This window comes from Canis aureus, chromosome 4, assembly GCF_053574225.1.
Source record: "Canis aureus isolate CA01 chromosome 4, VMU_Caureus_v.1.0, whole genome shotgun sequence".
Lineage (NCBI taxonomy): Eukaryota > Metazoa > Chordata > Mammalia > Carnivora > Canidae > Canis > Canis aureus.
The window spans coordinates 45120682-45139353 of NC_135614.1; the positions used below are offsets into that span (position 1 = coordinate 45120682).

The 18672-nt window shown below is 47.8% G+C and overlaps 1 protein-coding gene and 1 long non-coding RNA gene across 6 annotated transcripts in view; one reads left to right on the forward strand and one right to left on the reverse strand.

Moving 5' to 3' along the window:
- Positions 1-2344: 2344 nt before the first annotated feature.
- The window catches only part of WWC1 (WW and C2 domain containing 1), a 151185-nt gene continuing 134857 nt past the window's right edge, over positions 2345-18672 (reverse strand). Inside the window, exons 18-23 of one of the 5 annotated variants that reach the window (XM_077895595.1) lie at positions 17183-17309; positions 15804-15968; positions 10612-10704; positions 6785-7036; positions 4140-4261; positions 2345-3159 (exon numbers count right to left, since the gene is read on the reverse strand). In XM_077895595.1, the coding sequence (XP_077751721.1) occupies positions 3093-3159; positions 4140-4261; positions 6785-7036; positions 10612-10704; positions 15804-15968; positions 17183-17309 (826 nt within the window). In that variant the 3' untranslated portion in view covers positions 2345-3092. Of the gene's footprint in view, positions 3160-4139; positions 4262-6784; positions 7055-10611; positions 10705-15803; positions 15969-17182; positions 17310-18672 lie in introns of all 5 variants that reach the window. The other 4 variants (XM_077895593.1, XM_077895596.1, XM_077895594.1 and 1 more) reach the window with 4 other exon arrangements.
- LOC144312674 (uncharacterized) lies at positions 14804-17212 on the forward strand. Its single transcript, XR_013378206.1, has 2 exons — positions 14804-15394; positions 17033-17212. It is a non-coding gene; the product is annotated as an uncharacterized LOC144312674 (long non-coding RNA).

Below are 18672 nucleotides of genomic sequence, written 5' to 3' on the forward strand. Positions count from 1 at the left end.
CCATTGCTTTTGTGAATGGGTCAGAGCCGGTCAGTTTTTTCTCAGGCCAGTGTCCTAGTCACACCACCTTTATCGTACCTCCCTATCCTCCCCTGCAGAGAAACCACAGGATTTCATGACTTCACTCTTCAAAACCAAATGTTCAAATTCCCTTTGGGTAGGGCCCACATGTGACCACAGTGCCATGAAACAGAGACCAGAGCTGAAACACAAAAGTCATTTCGGAGATAGATGGTATTTGTGTCCTAGCTCTGGCCATTTCCTATCTGAGAGACCTAGAGCAGATCTTTGCACATTTCTGAAACTATATTTCCTGAAGATTCTGGAGAACATACATGCGTGAGTCTGAGTGGAATTTCTTTATCTATTCTTCAATTTCTCGTCAGGCAAATGACAGGATGTATTGCTGGTGTGCCAGTGAACTGTTTAGAGAATCCAAGGCTATGGTGGACAGAGGGCCGCCTGCAAATGCTCTGTCAGCTAAAGCAATACTGAGACATAGTGCTTGGGTAGGAGGATTGGTTCCACACAGCCTTTCCCCCACACGAGGGGGGTGTGAGCAGCTCTGCTTCCCAGAAGCTGATGCTGTAGGAGTGTGAGGGGCTGAGCCTTGCTGGGAGAGATGACCGTGGATGAATGTGTGACTGAGGGAAAAAAAAAATGGTACTGAGTGACCTTCACATTTTTATTAGCTCTTTCTCTTTTTTAAAGATTTTATTTATTTATTTGAGACGGGGAGAGAGGGAGAGAGAGAGAGAATGAATGACCAGGGAGCCAGACAAGGGGCTCGACCCAGGACCTTGAGATCACAACCTGAGTTGGAGGCAGACACTTTACTGACTGAGCCACCCAGTGCCCCTTTATTGGCTCTCTTGATCTGGTTCACCAGACAGACTACAGCTAGAGAGAGAATGGAGGATTTAAACCCCAGGTCAAGTCCTAATTTCCCCACTTCTTATAACTGCTTCTCTCTGCGAGGTTGATCCCAGAAAAGTGAACCATGGCTACAGATAGCTTTGGGAAGGGAAAATTTAGTCTCTAACCTTCAGGTAGAAATGCTGAAGAAGGGCACTGGTTGGCCCAGCACTGGTCTCATGCATATCCTCGCTCTAATTGTGACAGCCAATGGGATGGGTCACTCTTGACTATCCAGTTTGGGTCCTCTGCTCCATTGCTGTAGCCAATGCCCTTAACACCAGGGCAGGGCCAGCAAGGACAACATCTCAAAGCTCTGAGCGGTGCAGGCACCAGGGGTCACAAGACAGCAGGGACACAATCCTTGTGTCCTTGGGCCTATTGTGATGGATCAGGGACAGTGCTGACACTCATTTGAAGAAATTGCAAAGCCAACCCTCAACATATGGGGTGGAATTTCACAGAAGAAGAGAGAGTGCACAGAAGTCTGGTGTGTTTAGAGGGTGCAGTACTGGGGAAGGGGGTGCCCCTGGGTTGATGGTGAGAAATTGGACTGTATTGTTGCAGGGAGTCTGAGCTATCAAAAACCTTGGAAACCATGTGGGGGAATAAGGATAAATTCTACACCTCTATAGGTTTCTCCTATGGAAGAAACAGCCAGGTAACAGATATAGAGGGGAAGTGGGGGAAGAGTCTCCACAGCCAAGGGAAATGGTCTTGACTCTCTCCATCACCCCCCCCTGCAATGGTCCTCAGTGGCCTGGAGAGGGCCATGCATATTAGTGTGCCCTGTGTGACTCTCTCCTAGGCTGCAGGGCCTCACCATTTTGCCCCTGTCTTTGCCTGAGCTTCCTTTGCATTATACTAGTAGGTCCCTCAAACTTTGGTGTGCATATTACTTCCAGTGGGAACACGGATAAAAGCAGGTCTTTGGGCTCATCCCAGGTGAGAAAGGGTGGCTCAGAGGGTCTGGGGAGGGGAGGAAAGCTGCACAGGATAGTGTCAGAAAAAGCAAGGAGGAAGGGACCTGGCTACTTGTTTGTTAAAGGCTGATTTCCCATTATCTGCAACAGCCCTAGCTGAGCAGTGTTTTTTTTCTTTTTTTTTTTTTTTTTTAATTTATTCATGAGAGACACAGAGAGAGGCAGAGACATAGGCAGAGGGAGAAGCAGACTCCCCGCAGGGAGCCCGATGTGGGACACAATCCCAAAACCCTGAGCTAAAGGACAGATGCTCAACCACTGAGACACCCAAGCACCCCTGAGCAGGGGTTTGAATCCAATGAGTGAATGAGTAGTGGTGCCTGTAAGGGAAAAACCATCCCCTGGCCTGTAGACAGGCGGAGAGGAAATGGTTAGAAAGGGACAGGTAAAAAATGGGGGAGACACAGATGAAGTGAGGGGTGGGAGAGAAAAAGAGAGAGCGAAAGTTCGTTCAGAAAGGCCACTTTATTGATGGAGATAAAACCGAAAGGAGTTCTCCACAGCCCTCCCTCACTCACTTCAGTGGCTTCACTGGGCATCCGGGACCGGAGTGGGCAGGCCTGTCGCCAGCACGGGCTGGGCTGCTCAGCCTGCTCCGTGCTGCCCATTCCACGTCAGGCGGCCACATCAAAACACACCACAGCTCATCAAGACTCGCAAATGTACCTCAGAACCCCCCAAATGGTTCCAGGCATTTTTTTTTTAATATTATACAAAATGTGTTAAGTAGGAAAGGTCAGCTGTGCTGTTGACACCTGCAGGGGACGTCCTTTTAGGATCACCGTCCCTGAAACATTACTTCTTATTGCAGTGAAACCTCTAGAAGGTAGAGCTGTACAAAAAAAAAAAAAAAAAAAAGAAAAAAATCTAAACAATTTTAAGAAGAGCAGCAACTTAACACTGCTTGAGTTCATTTAAATTTTCTTTCTCAAAAATACATTCCTAAATATACAAACTATACAATCTTGTCATTTTAATGCTGGTTTTTGTTGTTTTTATTTTTTTATTTTTTATTTTTTTAATAATAATAGAACCCAAACTAAAAAAAAAAAAAAAATCTGTTCATCTTCAAACCGACAAGAGCGCTAGAGGACTCATGACTCAGTACCTTCATATAACACCACATAAATAACTTTAGCCACAGTCTATGTTCACAGCGTGGTCAGTGGAACAAAGGAAATACTTTTCTGGCGATTAGACATCGTCGGCAGAGAGGGTCGGGATATTCATTCGAGGCTGGGTAAAAAATGCCATCTTCTCCCTGCAAGAGAGGCCAGACCTTCAGAGCAGGGTTTTCAACCTCACTGTATAGATATTATGGGCAGGACCGTTCTTTGTGGTGGGGGCTGTCCTGCACATTGTAGGATGTTTAGCAGAATCTCCCACCTCCAGCTACTCAGTGCCAGTAGTACCCCCCTCCCCCTCTTCCTTCCAGTTGTGACAACCAAAAACGTCCCCAGGCATTGCCAAAGGTCCCCCCGGTGCCCAAATCATCCCTGGTTCAGAACCACTAGTTTAGGGACATTAGCAGGACCAGCCACCTTCAGTTCAAATCAAGGGCCTGAGTTTAAAAGGGCCCTTGGGCCACAGGTGGGGCTCATTTGTTTATTTTAGACTCCCCTTTGGTTAAAAATTAAGAGATGTCCCAATACAGTTACACAAATGACAGCATATTTTAAATATTTCTATTCCAGGAAGTTTTTCTTTTCTTTTCTTTTCTTTTTTTTTTTAAAGCACATACACAACCATGAGTGCCTTATCTAGGACGGTATCATGAGTCTAAATGCTGTGAATGGGAGGTCCTAGCCAAAGGGCATTTGGGGCCCTCCTATGACATGCCTGGATCCAGGCAAGAAAGCACCTCCCTGAGGTCCTGGCAGGCAGCAGGCAGAGTCAGGGAGGCCCGGCAAGCACCCCAGGCTTATTTATCATTCAGCCAGTCCTCCATAATTACGGGTGATGGAAACACTCAGAGGGAAGGCCGGAGCAGGTGGCTCATTCGTTAAACAAGAGGATCTAACAAATTAGCTCGAGTTGTGCGGGGACTGATAAGGACAGCTGAGGGAAAGCACTGCGGCGCTCACAGACCGCCCGGGGCGGCTGGGCAGAGGGCACGCATCTGTTCCGAGGAGGGCTGGTGCTCTGCTAGCGGAGGGAGCACGGGCCAGGGCTGGTGAGACTGAGGCTGGGTCGGCTGCATGTGAAAGGGGAAGGCGGGCTGGCCAGGTGCCCACTGCTTACCTGAAAGACTGCACTTCTGGGGGCTCCTTACAGCTCTGGCCTCGAAGCCTGTGCACATCCTTGGCGGCTGCCCGCATCATCTTGTCTGTCTGAAGCTCACCCTTGTGCTCTGCTCGGTCCATCTGCAGGGCAAAGCAAGCAGGGCTGTGAGGTGCTACGGAGTCCTCAGGGCCTCTAGAAAGGGGCAGCTAAGGACAGCTTTCTAGCACACATGAGGAGTCTAGTGTAGTCAAAAGGTCTGAGGGTCACAGAACAGGCATGCTCACTCCCGTTCCACTGCTGGGTCCTCTGTTTAGAATGGTGAGAAGATGTGACCCCATCATGTGTCAGGGTGGACAGGCTTTTGGGGCCAGGGAACTGAATACCTATGTGTAAGGAGATGAGGGCTGCCTAGTGAAATGTGTGCTACCTTTCTAAGCCCCAGGGCCACCTAGAAAGGTACATTTTATAATTACTTCTGTACTATAGAGGAGGAAACTGAGGCTCAGGCATGTTAAGACATTTCTTTGATGATGTCAAACAACTAAGAAGTGTTGGAAACACAATTCCAATCATGCAATTGTGTTCAAGGGCTTTAGATATGCTGTATCCCTTCCTCCTAATGCAAACCTATGTAAGCGCTTTTGAGAACAAACCACAAAAAGCCCTAAAATATCCATGTATCACATAACTTGAAACTTAATTGCATGAAGATGGAATTTTGGTCGGTGAAGCCATCTTTTTTTTTTTTTTTTTTTTTTTTTTTTAAGATTTACCTATTTATTTGAGAGAGAGAGAGAGAGAGAGAGAGAGAGAGAGAGAGAGGTGGGGAGAGGAGAGAATCCCCAAGCTGAATCCCCATTGAGCATGGAGCCTGATGTGGGGCTCAATTCCAGGCCCCTGAGATCACAACCCAAGCTGAAATCAAGAATCAGCCGCTTAACCGACTGAGCCACCCAGGTGCCCCAATGAAGCCATCATTTAAGTGGTTATTTAGTAGGCCATTATCAGACAGTCACGATGTACTATTCTTTTGCTATTTGAGAGGTCAGGTTTTTTCTTTTTTTTCTTTTCTTTTCTTTTCTTTCTTTCTTTCTTTCTTTCTTTCTTTCTTTCTTTTTCTTTCTTTCTTTTCTTTCTTTCTTTTTCTTTCTTTCTCCTTTCCCTTCCCTTCCCTTCCCTTTTTCTTTTTTCTTTTCTTCTTTCTTTCTCCTTTCTTTCTTTCTTTCTTTCTTTCTTTCTTTCTTTCTTTCTTTCTTTCTTTCTTTCTTTCTTTCTTTCTTTCTTTCTCCCTTCCCTTCCCTTCCCTTCCCTTCCCTTCCCTTCCCTTCCCTTCCCTTCCCTTCCCTTCCCTTCCCTTCCCTTCCCTTCCCTTCCTTTCCCTTCCTTCCTTTTTAAAAGATTTTGTCAGAGAGTGAGAGCGAGCGAGCACACAAGCAAGGGGAGCAGCAGATAGAAGGAGAAGCAGGCTCCTTGATGAGCAAGGAGCCCGATGTGGGACTCGATCCCAGGATCCTGGGATTATGACCTGAGATGAAGGCAGATGCTTAACCAACTGAGTTACGAAGGCACCCCCCCTTTTTTTTTCTTTAAAGGCATTACCTATTATAAGTATACAGAGTATAAATATATCGAATTAGAAAGAAATAAACATTGCAGGAACTCTTGAATTACCAGAGTCAATTTGAAGCCCCTCAGCTAGTCCAGACCCTAGAAGCCCACCACCACTTTCCTACTCTCAGGCATTATCACTGGCACTGAGAGCTGGGGCTTCGGCTAACGGCTCTCCCAAAAAAATAACCGAGGCCGGTACCCTCTGCAAGGTGCATTGTCTGGCTGTACGCAGAGGAAACCAGCAAAGGTCATTCCTGCATGGGTGACAGTCCAGGAGTGGCAGATATTGTATAAATGAGTTGAAGATGGCTTCTGTGTATTGACCCTGTGTTGTTACGTCTTCATGACAGGCTGGGACCTGTCAGCTCACTGGTGCCAAAGGCAAATTTTTAAGGCATCCAATTGCTTTAAATGTGGTTCAAACAAGCAGACTTTTTTTTTATCCATTTAGAAACTGCCAGCTTTGCATACCCCATGAAGTTGTGCCCACTATCTGCTAGCCACAGATGAGATAAAGCCCAGAGCCATGAAAGATCTGAAGCTGCTCCTGCTTTGGAGCACCCTGACCCAGAGAGTCCTCCTGTGCTGCTGAGGAGGACTGCCCTCCTCCCTTCTAGGTGGTGGCCCAGAGCAGTCGCCTTTGGGAGACCTCCAACATGAGGGACTTCCTCCATGTACGAACTTGTATCTTTAGAGAGAGCTATGCTGTGGGATCACATGGGCCGACACTGGGGCAGGTCAGTGTTCTGTATCTACTCTATTCAAGTGTGTGCCCAAGTGCAGATTTGGTACCCAATGTTTGATGAATAAAAGTGTGAATGATAAGGCCTTGCACACATAAATATGGAAATGCAGAAGGGCCCGGCAGCCAGGTCGAGAGTTAATAAAGTTTACCGGGCAAAGGGATTCCTGGATCGTCTTGATGATGGGAGTGAGGGGCCCTGGGAACACTGTTAGTGGGTCACAGGACTGTTGCACCTCTTCAAAGCTCTGGCCTCCCTCCCCTGCAGCACTGGGCAGTCCCTCAGGGCAGAGCAAGCCGCCTCCCTTGCCTCTTGCGTGGCTCTCACCCGCTTCTCCAGCATCCTCAGCAGCAGGCGGAAGCGCTCATCCTCACGCAACCACTGCGGCAACTCCTTCTCGCCGTGGCTCTTGGCTTGTTCAAGCTGCTCCTTGAGCTCCTTCAGCACCGAGATCTCCTGAGTCAGCTGGCTGTGCCAGGTCCTGGTCGCCTGCAGGTCCAGCTCGAGGTCCAGCGACGTGCGGATCAGGCGCTCGGCGCGCAGGGATTTGACCGACGAAGGCTGCGGGGGGAGGGACAGCTTTGGCTGATTATTAGAGGGCTGGGTTCCGTGAGCCCCAACAACCCGCCCCCCTGAACCTCAGATACCCTCCTTTGTTCATCGGCAGGCTTCTACTTCAAAAACGGGGCTCGCCCACCCCCAGGGCCTATCCCGATTTCTCCCATGTCTTCAGCTTCTGTTCATTGAGCATTTTTATGCCCCAGGCAGGGTGCTGGGTGGTAAGTCTGAGATTCCACCCTGGCAGTTGGCTCCAGAACCCCCTCACTCACTCCCCACACTGCCCCGTTTCCCTGCTCTCAGTGACCTCAACATTTACACTCGGTTAACGGGTTCTTGTCATTATCCTGAAGTTGTTTCCTCAGTGCAGGTCTGTGCCCCCCGGAAAGGAGACGTCATGGACATCTGTTGTTTCTGCATGTCCAGCGCCCGCTTCCCTGGTCTGACGGTAAACAGAGCCCGTAGCTTCCCTTGGGGATCCACTCCTCCTGCATGCTCAACCCACAAGGTGGTTCACATGGGATTTCAGGGACAGGGATGTGACCTGAACCTGGACAGTCAGAACCTCAGTGACCACTTCAGGGGTGAGTATGTTGTCTAAGCCCAGCCAATAACCTTCAACTTTGGCACTTTTGCTGAGCACCTTGGAAAAAAGAGTCTTTACCCAGAGGTTGTGAGATCAGCAAGATATAGACTTGGAACTGATCATGGCCATCTTTCCCACTATATGTGGTGACCCTTTTTAAGAATTAAGCTATCTGGGGGGACAGTGCCATGAGAGGAGGACTGAGGCTTGATGAATTATCTCGATGAAGGATCAATTCATGCCTGAAGGTAGTCCAAAATCCTGGGGTTTTCCATTAAATGAACCAGTAAATTCCCTCTTGCACTTTCAAGCTATATATGCATTCTTCAGTTATCTTTATATAAAAGATCCTGAGTAATGCAACCACTTACTTTCCTTCTCCTATCAAGAAATAGTAATGATTACAAAATAACTACATAACTGAGGGAGACAGAATTCTAAGTTGGGCCCAAGTTTCCCACCCCTAATACACATTGATATACATGCCTGTGGAATGCCCTCCTCTTCAGTGTTTTTTTTTTTTGGGGGGGGGAGGTGCTTTGAATACCATGGGATAGCACTCTCATGATTAAGTAACTGATCCGTTGACTCTGAGTTACTCAAAGGGGAGATATTCCTAGGTGGGCCTGACCCCAATCCAGTGAGCCCCACAAAGGTGAACTGGGCCATCCTTGGAAACAGATCTTCTGCTGGCCTCAAACTAACAATATATTGTGGAAAGGGCCACATGGCAAGGACCTGAGAACGACCTCTGGGTGCTGTGAGCAGACCCTGACCTCCAGGCCTGCAGCTAGCAAGAAAACACAAGACAAGGGATGCTGCCAATGTCCCAAGGGAGCCTGGAAGTGAATCTTTCCCTACTCAAACTTTCAGGTGAGGATGCAGTCAACACCTGGATGTGACCCTGGTGAGACCCTGAGCAGAGGATTCAGCTAACCTGTGCCTGAACTCCTGACCAGTGCAAACTATAAGGTAATGAATTTGTATTATTTTAAGCTGTTACGTTTGCTGTGATTTATTATTGCAGCAACAGAAAACAAACATGACGGCTGACAGAGTTGAGAAATGATACATAAAACATTACTATGAGAGCTGCCCTCAGGTAAGGCTGGCAAGCATACTTCTGGGGCGATGAAGCAGCTCAGTGCAGAACTGCTAGGGGGAGACCACTGTCTAGCCTGTGCTCATAAATGAGCAGGGTCAGGAAATCCAGCTGAGTGATCTGTGTGACTCAAGTTCTCAGAGTAACAAACGAAGGTTCTTTTGTTTTGTTCTGACTGATGATGCCCAGTCCCGGAAACTTGCCTGGACAGGCTGAAGCAGAGAGACAAGAGACAAAGTTCAGGCACTGAGTAGGACTGTAGTGCCCAAGGGCTCTGGCCCAGCCTCAGGACTCTCCCATGTCTCAGATCACAGCACCTGAAGGAAATGTGGGCTCAGATCTATCAATCAAAGGCTCTCTCAGTAGGTTTTCCTCTTGGGTAAGGGGAAGAAGAGGTGAAGAAGGGGGAACTGTGTAGGCCTGTCTTGATAGGGAGCTGTCAGCAATGCAGGGAAAGCAATGCAGGGGGAGCAAGCAGGAGCTTCCAGGGGCATTTCTCCAGGAGTGGATCCTGGAACACCAGCTCTAGAATTCTCCAGGGAGCTTACTAAAATGCGGTTTCCAGGACCCCACCCCAGTGCCTGGGAGTGTGGCCTGGGAAATGTGCATCGTCAGTAAGCCTCCCCGCCCCCAGAAGACTTGGTGCTCCAGGGACTCTGCAGCACCAGCTACAGTAGATAAAGGTGTAGGAGGGGACCCCAGGCAGGCAGTTGGCCATCCCTGTCACCTGAGGCCATGGCTGTATTCCCCTGCAGCCAACACTCTTGCCCTTCCCTGTGGCTCTCTAGGTATGGAGACTTGTAGATGGGGGTGGGGGGGGCACAGTGGAGACAGACAAAGGACCTCGTCCTGATAGCAGCAGGTCTGTAGGAAGTATGGAGGAGCCTTTCCCTGCTTGGGGCTGTTGGCACTGCCTCCCTGCCCACTCTTTTTGTTTTGTTCTCTCTACAGGTCTTTCTGACATTCTAATGCCTGTTTCTTCCTGACATTCAGTCAGTCCTTTGCCTGGTGGCTTCTTGGACAGCGTAGAACTGTCACTGTCACTTCGGTTCAGCTGCAGGAGAAAAGTCCTGGGAAGTTACTTGGGACTAGGGTACATCTGGAAGGCATCCTGGGGCCAGAAGGATGGTGGGGTTTCCATGTGGTCAGCAGCACAGTGGGGCTGACAGCAGATAGTGTGGCTCCAGGCTCTAACGCCCTCCTGACCTACCACCGCAAGTCCTGTTTGCACTGGCCTTTCCCTGTCACCCACAGCAAACTCACCAGAACTGCTGTAAAGTCTGTCTATGCTGAAAGCCCAGAGTGGGAAGGGCCCTTTTGCATCTCCTGCAGCTCTGACTTGTACCAAAGTGCAGACCAGGAGTCAGTCCTTTGCCTGACACTGTCCTGCCCTGGTCTCTGAGCCAAGTCTCCATAAGGCAAGGTGAGATTTCTCTGCAAAGGCAGCTGGTGGTCTCTTCCCAGTGCTTTTCCAGCTGGACTGAGAGAAGCCCATTTGCACCTCCCTATTTCTGGTCACAGCTTGGAGGTACCTGGTCCTCTCTGCCAGCAGGGAGGGCTGTCAGAACCTTTGCTCAGTCAGCGGGATGACATGCTGAGCAGAGTTGCATGAGAGGCAGGCTTCCATCAGTGACCGTGACACCTTGAGTTGGTTAGTCCTTAGTGACTTTAATTTCAGGTCTGATCGACTCATCATCATCATGTTACATTTACCCTTTGGCACCTTTCCCAGTGCCTACATAGGCCTTACAGTTCATAAACACCATCATGCTTGCCAAAGCAACTTTCTTCAAACCAGTGGCTGAGAAAAAATGGTCAGACACTGGGGGATATGCTTGGGGAAATGATGATGAAGCAGACATCTGAATAGCTTTGAGGTGACTGTCTTACCCGCTTCATCCGGACACTGCGCCGCTCCAGGGAGTTTCGAACAAAAGGTGGCTTCTTGGACAGTGTGGAACTGTCACTGTCACTTCGGTTCAGCTGCAGAAGAAAAGTCCTGGGAAGTTACTTGGGACTAGGGTACATCTGGAAGGCACCCTGGGGCCAGAAGGGTGGTGGGGTTTCCATGTGGTCAGCAGCACAGTGGGGCTGACCGCAGATAGTGTGGTTCCAGGCTCTAATGCCCTCCTGACCTACCACCACAAGTCCTGTTTGCACTGGCCCTTCCCTGTCACCCACAGAAGCCTGCTTTCATAGCTCAAATGAAGCCACTGTCAAGATACACATGTATGCAATGTATAAGATGAGCAGAGAGGCTCTATTAGCAATCCCTTCCTCAGAATCTCAGGCTGAGGCAACAGAGCCTGCTCGCTCTGGCAGTGGTCTGCGCACTTCTCAGGTGTCTCTTGAGAAGCTGTCTGTACTGTGACTTTTGCGGTTATTGATAATTATTAGTAATAATGCTATCAATAGTTCCATAAGGTTGATGGACACGGCAACCCCAGGGACGTAAGTGACAAAAGCTACTGCAGGAGGCAGAGTCCTCATCGGAACCAGGACGAGAGTAACAGAAACAATGATAACGATGTGTGTGCTATGTGCCTTAAGGACAGTTACATTTAATCCTCCAACAGTCCTAATGGAGGGAATGGAGGCCCAGGGAGATTAAGCTTTTATAAACCACAAGGCTGATAAGCATCTGGACAAGAGTTTAAGGTCTGGTCAGTCTATGTTTGGGCATCCTTTTCTGGCCCCCTGGGGGTGCACAGAGGGCTCAGAGATGGAGCTGATGTGTACGTAGTGGGGGGTGGAACATCTTGATGGGGGTGGACTCATACAAACTCACTGGCTGGATAGCATCCCGGGAGGGGGCTTTATACCACATTGTTCCAATCCAAAGGAGCAGACTATATGTCCCACTGACTGGAAATACTCATCAAGGCACCTGATCCTTAAGCTGTAGTTGTTCAGGAGTCAACAATGATGTTAGAGAAGAGGGATAATAGCCACATTAGATCTTTAAACTTAACTTTTCCTAATGTAGGGATGTTTTGCTGCATTTAATCTCCAGCAGGGGAGAGAATATTGTTGCTCTGTTATTACTTCCACCTAACAGCTAGGGAAACCAGGAACAAAGAGGTAAAAGGACCGACTGTCCCAGGCAGGTAGCTCGGGAAGGAGAATTTTGGAAGGACTGTGTCCATCAGGTAAGGGTGAGCTGACCAACACATGTGACAGCGTTGCTGCTGACTATGTAGGTGTCAAATACCCAGGCAGTGTGGAGAGCTGGAGGGAGGGTCATACATTGTTCCTATGCTCTCAGACTTCAAGTTCAGGGCGGGACCCAATCATGGGAAACTAACCAGATGACACAGGCTGTGCTGAAGCCTGTCAAGGAAGGGAGACGGCCAGCAGAGGACACTTGGTATGGAGAAGGGTGGCATCAGGCCAGCAGAATAGACAAGTTTTAAGTAGCCTGGGGAAGGCAAAGGGAGCCCTTCAGGCGGTGGCTCCGAGTGATAGAAAGGCTGTGGGCTCTGGAGTCAGACTCCTGGTTTTGCACCTAATAAACTGTGTGACCTACAGCCAAGTGTTCTGACTTTCTGAGACTCAATTTCCACATCTATGAAATGGGGTAAACACACTTTGTCTTGCAGGGTTGTTTCTGAGATTAGATGATACAGAAAACATAGGCTTTTTTTTTTTTTTTTTTTTTTTTTTTTTTTGTGGGGAAAAGTTGCTGATGAGCATCTGAAACTTCATCCCGTGAGTGCCGAAATCCCCAGCTTAGACCTCACAGTGGGAGACAAAGCCCACCTTCCATTAAGGAAACTAGAAGTGCCGGAGTTTACCTTTCCCAGCCTCGTTTGTGGCTACAAGCAGGCACAGGACTAGGCTCTGTCCAGTGGATGCAACTGCCCCAGGCTTTTGAATCACAACCTGGTCAGCTGGACCCAATGCTCTGTTACTGGGCCTCTCAGATTTAACCAGCCCAGGTGCTTTTGCTCCATGAGCATGCCATGTCTCTTAGCATCTCAGGCAGATAAGGAGTGGTGACAGCAGAAGCAAGCAGAGCTGCTCTGGCCTACTGCAGGGGCAGGAGCCTCTGGGGAGGTATCAATGTTGAACCCCAGTGGCAGCAGTGGGACCAGCTGGGCCCAGTTTGGCAGCAGCACTGGTATTATCCTCACCTGACTGATTTTGTGGGACGATTCTGGCTGTGTTCTGGTCTCTTCCCATCTGATTCCAAGGCTGGTTCTACAGCCTTCCAAGTCTTCCAATGAATATGTGAGCTACTTAGTTTCTTTTCAAAAAACTCTTTCCTGCATATATTGCTCACAATCTGTTTCTGTTGCTTCTGTTAAGAACCTGACTGGCATAGGACTTGATGACAGGAAGTGGAGCGCCCCAAGTCCCAGACTGGAAAACAGGGAGCTGGCTGTGTGCTGGAGGGGTGGGGCACAGACCCCAAAATTTCCTGTACAGAATTTGTCAATACTCATTTTGTGGGTTCAAAATGGAAGGCTACATTGTTACCAGACAGCATGCTGACAGAGTTTTATGGGAAATGACAGGATAATATTAAAGGTATTGTACCACTGGCCTCTTCTTGCAGCCTTCAGAAAGATTTTACAAGAAAGAGATAACCTTGAGCTGAAGTGGGACGGTCAGAAAGCAAGAAAGGAAAAATGCAGATACCCCTACTTTTTTGAAAGTTCATGTTACATTAGTTTGCTTTGACAAAAGACCTATGTTAGTATCTGTTTTTGCTGGCTGAAAGAAATGTGAAGAGGATTTTCACTTTTATGAAAAACACAAAAGCTAAAACAATACGCGGTGTTCGCTTTGCAGTGAGCCCTTACGGAGGCAGCGGTGGACCGAGTATGATGGGGCCCCACCAAGCTCCTTCCTCAGAACTATGCTGAGCATCTCAGCACCAAGATCCCATAGTTTTGAATTGTGTCTATGAACATCTGTGCTTTATCCTGGTTTACGCTGCACATCTTTTAGTGAAATGTGTCCTAAGGCATCAGAAAACCATGAGAGGTTATGTTTTAGGTCTGGGAATGCTAAAAAATTTTCCATAAGGATGAATGGTAACTGCTTCTGCACTTTATGTCACTTTGGCTTTGTTATAAGAAAGGCCCTTTCTGCCTGTTGCATGTGATGGGGATTTCTTCCTTTGCAGCCTTGCAGGGTTGGAAACTGGTCCAGATAACAGAATATGGGAAGGGCCCCCTATAGTGTTAGGTGTGTTACAGACGCTTAATGAATAGGATCAGAGCTCCTGGTTATTCAAAGATGCCAATCCTGCGAAAGGGCCACTTAAAGTGAGTCCACCTAAACAGTGGATCAGAATTTCATAGTAAGTAAAGGGGAAAAAACTTTGAGTCTTTAGTTGGGAAGGGGAAATGCTTTACCAAAGTTATATCTTTTGTCTTCCATTTGACAAAATTACAACTGCAGTCTAATTCTGATGAAAAAGAATGAATCAAACACTAATTTCTTTTTGTGTGATTTTTCTGACAAGTGATATTCTTTAGTTTGTGTTTAAATTCCACTGCACAGTCATAAAAATGGTAATTTTGCTCAGACCAGAGGGCTTCAACCATTAGCCTAAAGACTTTTCTAAATCCTTCAAATTATTCACATTTGCAACATGAGTTGGATTTTTCTCTTCTTCACCTGTGAGCTGGCTTAATTGCAGGATTCTTCACCTGTGATTCAGGAATTCCCTAACATCAAAATTACATTCGGTGACTTTAGGAAACTCTGTACTTTTCCCAAGATATGCAGCCAACATGCAAATGCTTACAAGCTCAAATGATTAGCTAGAGGCTTGACACAGAAGGGAAGGGTTTATGTTATTTCTGGGAGGGACCAGGGGAATGTTTTTGTGAGGGAATAATGGGTAAGTAGCTAGTAAATTAGTGACACTGCCATATCATGAAAAAATTAGCTTCTCTACTCAATCTTATAATCTTTGTCTTGGATACTGAATATCAGATATTGAAAATGGCCCTGAAAATCCCCTCTCCCTCCCAAATTATAATAGATGGCAGGTTGATGACATAGGCCGGGTTGCCTGGGCTTCTCCTTCTATGATGACTTCTTGGAATATTAGACAAGGAAGGTTCTGTCTATGCTTCTAGCTAATGTTTGCTGGTTCTCTATGGCAGAGGGTCAGGCAGGATGTTGACACATCACCTGAGCCCAGGACTCAGGTGAGGTGTGCATGTGTCATACCTGTGCCATGTCTGAGGAAGGTTGGGAACCCCTCAGATGTGGTTAAGTGCTCAGACCCGCCATTTATAGTAGAATGAAAGAAGGAGGCTGGCCTAGGAAGGGGTAGACTAATGAGATGGATACTCAGGGAACGGCATGAGGGAGCAAAAGCCTACCATAGGACTTCTAAACTCCAGGGCAGCCTATTAGAGAAGGCCAGCAACCAAAATAGCTCAAGAGGGCCAGGTGGCCAGGGTGAACTTGAAAGCCCCTTCTCGCCAATCATCTATGGGTGGCTGTTGCCATTGCTTAGCTCCAGATAATTGCTGCCATGAGAGAATGTGTAGCCCATGATGGCAGGCAGTTTCTCTTTTTCAAGAGAAACTAGAATTTTACATGAAATCTCTTCATTTTTATTTTATTTTTAATTGCCTTCCCTAGGTTTTCAATGTTACCAGCAGGTTCAATTAAAACCAACCAGCCAACCTGTGGCATAATAGTACAGGTATGTTGTTTTTTTGCAACCTCAGGCTGTACGCCAGGATCACCCTGGAAGTGGGGAAGAAATGCCTGCTCAGGGACAGTGAGGGGTCCATCTGATCTCAGCCAAGTGGTTGTGTAGAAGGGAAGGGAAGAGTATGAATAAGAAGGAGAGGAGAGTTGGTTGGAATTAAAAAAAACAAAACAAAAACATTGGCCTGGTACTGGTTACCAAGCTTTCCTAATTTAATCCCTAAAACGATCCTTTGTGGTGTACTAACTCCACATGCAGTGACGCGTTAACTCATCTGAGGATAGCAGACAAAGTAAGAGTAATCAGAATTTGCACCCAGAACCCTGTGAGCCTGCAGGCTCTCACTACTACTCAGGAGGCAGGTGTTCTGGGAAGAGGGCAGTACCATGCATTTGCTTACCCGGCACACATACTGGCTTTGGGGTCCTGGGGAGAAAGTCTTAGAGCGGATGATGGTGCTCCCTCGAAGAAAGGGCCCTGGGGATGGTGTGCCTACCCGTCGGTCCTTGGGCCGCACCACTGTGGGAGATGGGGCCGGGGTCTCTGTGTTGGTCTCTTTGTCCACCTGAAGAAGAAGTCAGAGCTCTGAGGCCACCAAGACTCATGGGGCACAGTCTCCAGCTGCTCCCCACTCCCATCATCTGGCCTTTGACCCACAGATACAGCTGGGGGCTTCCTAGGCCCTGGCCCTGCCAGCCAGGACAGCGCCCAAGACCCCACATGCTGGCCCCTATTCTTCTGTGTGGGTTGGAGCATATTCAATCCCCAAACAAGCTCACTGAACAGTATATGGATGGATGTCCTGGACTTCATACCCTTAAGACGTCTGTGCATTTTAACAAAGCCACACCCAAGGCCTCTAGCACTGCAGCTAAGAACTGCAGATGCCTTTCTGGAATTATGGAGGCAATCAGCAAATCTCAGCCCTTTTCAAGTTTTCATACTGTCTTTTTATAGTCATCGCCAGCAACAGACAAACAAACAAGAATGCCTAAATGCAGGCCCTGTTAGCCTACACAGTGCCTTTGTGTAATTTTGCAAAAGGTGCCCCTTTAGGCTGGAGAGACTGCAAAAAGACTTTCCTTTTGGTGTGGAGCAGTTGGAAGGTGGCCCTAGGTTCTTCTCTAGCCCCTCTTGGCCAGGTACCTTTGTGCAGTGCACAACCTGCAGCTCCACCCCTGGCTGCCCTGCTCGCATACAATGGGGTGCTCTATTTCCTGCCAGTGCAAAAAAGAGGGAATCTCTATGGAGAGTGAGTCTGGTTATAGTGTGTAACCCTAGTGCAGCAGGGAAGGAGGTGGTGAGGGGAACTTGACTGGACTCCTTTTTCCTACTGTACTTTGGGCAGATCCAAACAAAGAAATACATTCCTCTGAAACCTTAGAACCTGCCTACAAGGTTGGCATTATTGTATCCATTTTAGAGATGAGGAAATGAAGGCTGGAGAGGGATGAAGTCACTTGCCTAAGACTATACAGCGAGGGAGTGGCAGAGCCAGCATCTGAACCCAGACCCATCTGGCTACAAAGCTTGAGGTCTAGAGAAACAAGTGAGCTGCAGAGGGCAGGACAGAAGAGGGGAGAGCCAGCCTCTCCTTGTTTACTGTCACTAAGATGACCTGAACTACAGGCAGGGACACTTCTATAGAACCTTCTGCAGGTCACCCTATTCCAAGGACCTGTCCCCTGATGCTAGAGGAGCCTTTGTGGAATGCCTGGACTCAGGCACCGAGGGCTACTTCCTCAAGATGGCTCTTCCGGTCTCCCTGGAGGTGCCTACCTTTAACGCTGGGCACTCGTCCCTATCAGGTGAGGCTTTCTCAGCGAAGACATCCTCCTCTCCTTCCTCCTCCTCCTCCTCCTCCTCCTCCACTGCCACTTCATTCTCGCTGGTCTCCTCGTACCTCCTGTGATGACAAAGAGCTTTGGTTACCTGCCCAGAGACCACTCTGATCCACTCACTTGCTTTTAAATGTACCCAGGGCAGGGCTTCCAAGCCTCTTCACCACTGAGGACACATTTAAACAAACAAAAGTGAGGTATAACTGACATACAACACAATGCATTTTCATTGTATAGTTTCATGAGTTTCCACCAACGTATTCCCAACCAATATACTCCTCCGTGTAACTACTACACTTGAGGTACAGAACATTCCATTATCCCCGAAGGTTTCTTGTACCTTTGCCTATTTAACCTTTCCTTACCCTCAGCCTACCACTGATCAATCACTACAGATTGAATCTGAGTTTTCTAGCATTTCATATACATGGAATCAGACAGTATGTGCTCTTTTGTCTCTGGCTTCATTCTCTCTTGTCTAAAGTTTTTAAGATTCAACTATGTTGGTGCCTGTATCGACCCTTTTATTTTTTTATTTTTTTTTAAATTTTTATTTATTTATGATAGTCACACAGAGAGAGAGAGAGTCAGAGACACAGGCAGAGGGAGAAGCAGGCTCCATGCACTGGGAGCCCGACGTGGGATTCGATCCCGGGTCTCCAGGATCGCGCCCTGGGCCAAAGGCAGGCGCCAAATCGCTGCGCCACCCAGGGATCCCTGTATCGACCCTTTTAATTGCTGAGTGGCATTCCCAACGGATTGGGTATATCACAATTCATATAGTTATTCATCTATCTGGTGATGTACTTTTTTTTTTTTTTTTTACAGATTTTATTTATTTGACAAAGACAATGAGAGAGCACAAGTAGGGGGAAAGGCAGAGGAGAGGGAGAATCAGACTCCACGCTGAGCAGGGAGCCTGATGCGGGGCTCAATCCCAGGACTCTGGGATCATGACCTGAGCTGAAGGCAGGCGCTTAACTGACTAAGCCACCCAGGCACCCCTGGTGATGAACATTTGAATGGCTTCCATTTCTTAGCACTTATGAATAAAGCTTCTTATAGCCATTCACCTATAAATCTATGTAGATACAGGTTTTCACTTCTCTTGGATATTGTGTTAGTCTGCTGGGGCTGCTGTAGCACCAATACCATGGACGGGGTGGCTTAACAGACAGAAATGTCCTTCTCATGGTTCTAGAGGTTAAACATCCAAGATCACGATGTGGGCAGATTTGGTTTCCTCTGAGGCCTTTCTGTGGCTTGCATGTGCCCACCTTTTTGCTGTGCCCTCAAAAGGTCTTCCCTCTGTGTGCACATCCTTCCTTTTACAGAGATACCAGTCATATCAGATTAGGATTCACCCAAATTTTTATGGCCTCATGTTAACTTACTCATCTCTTTATTTATTTATTTTTTTAAATTTTT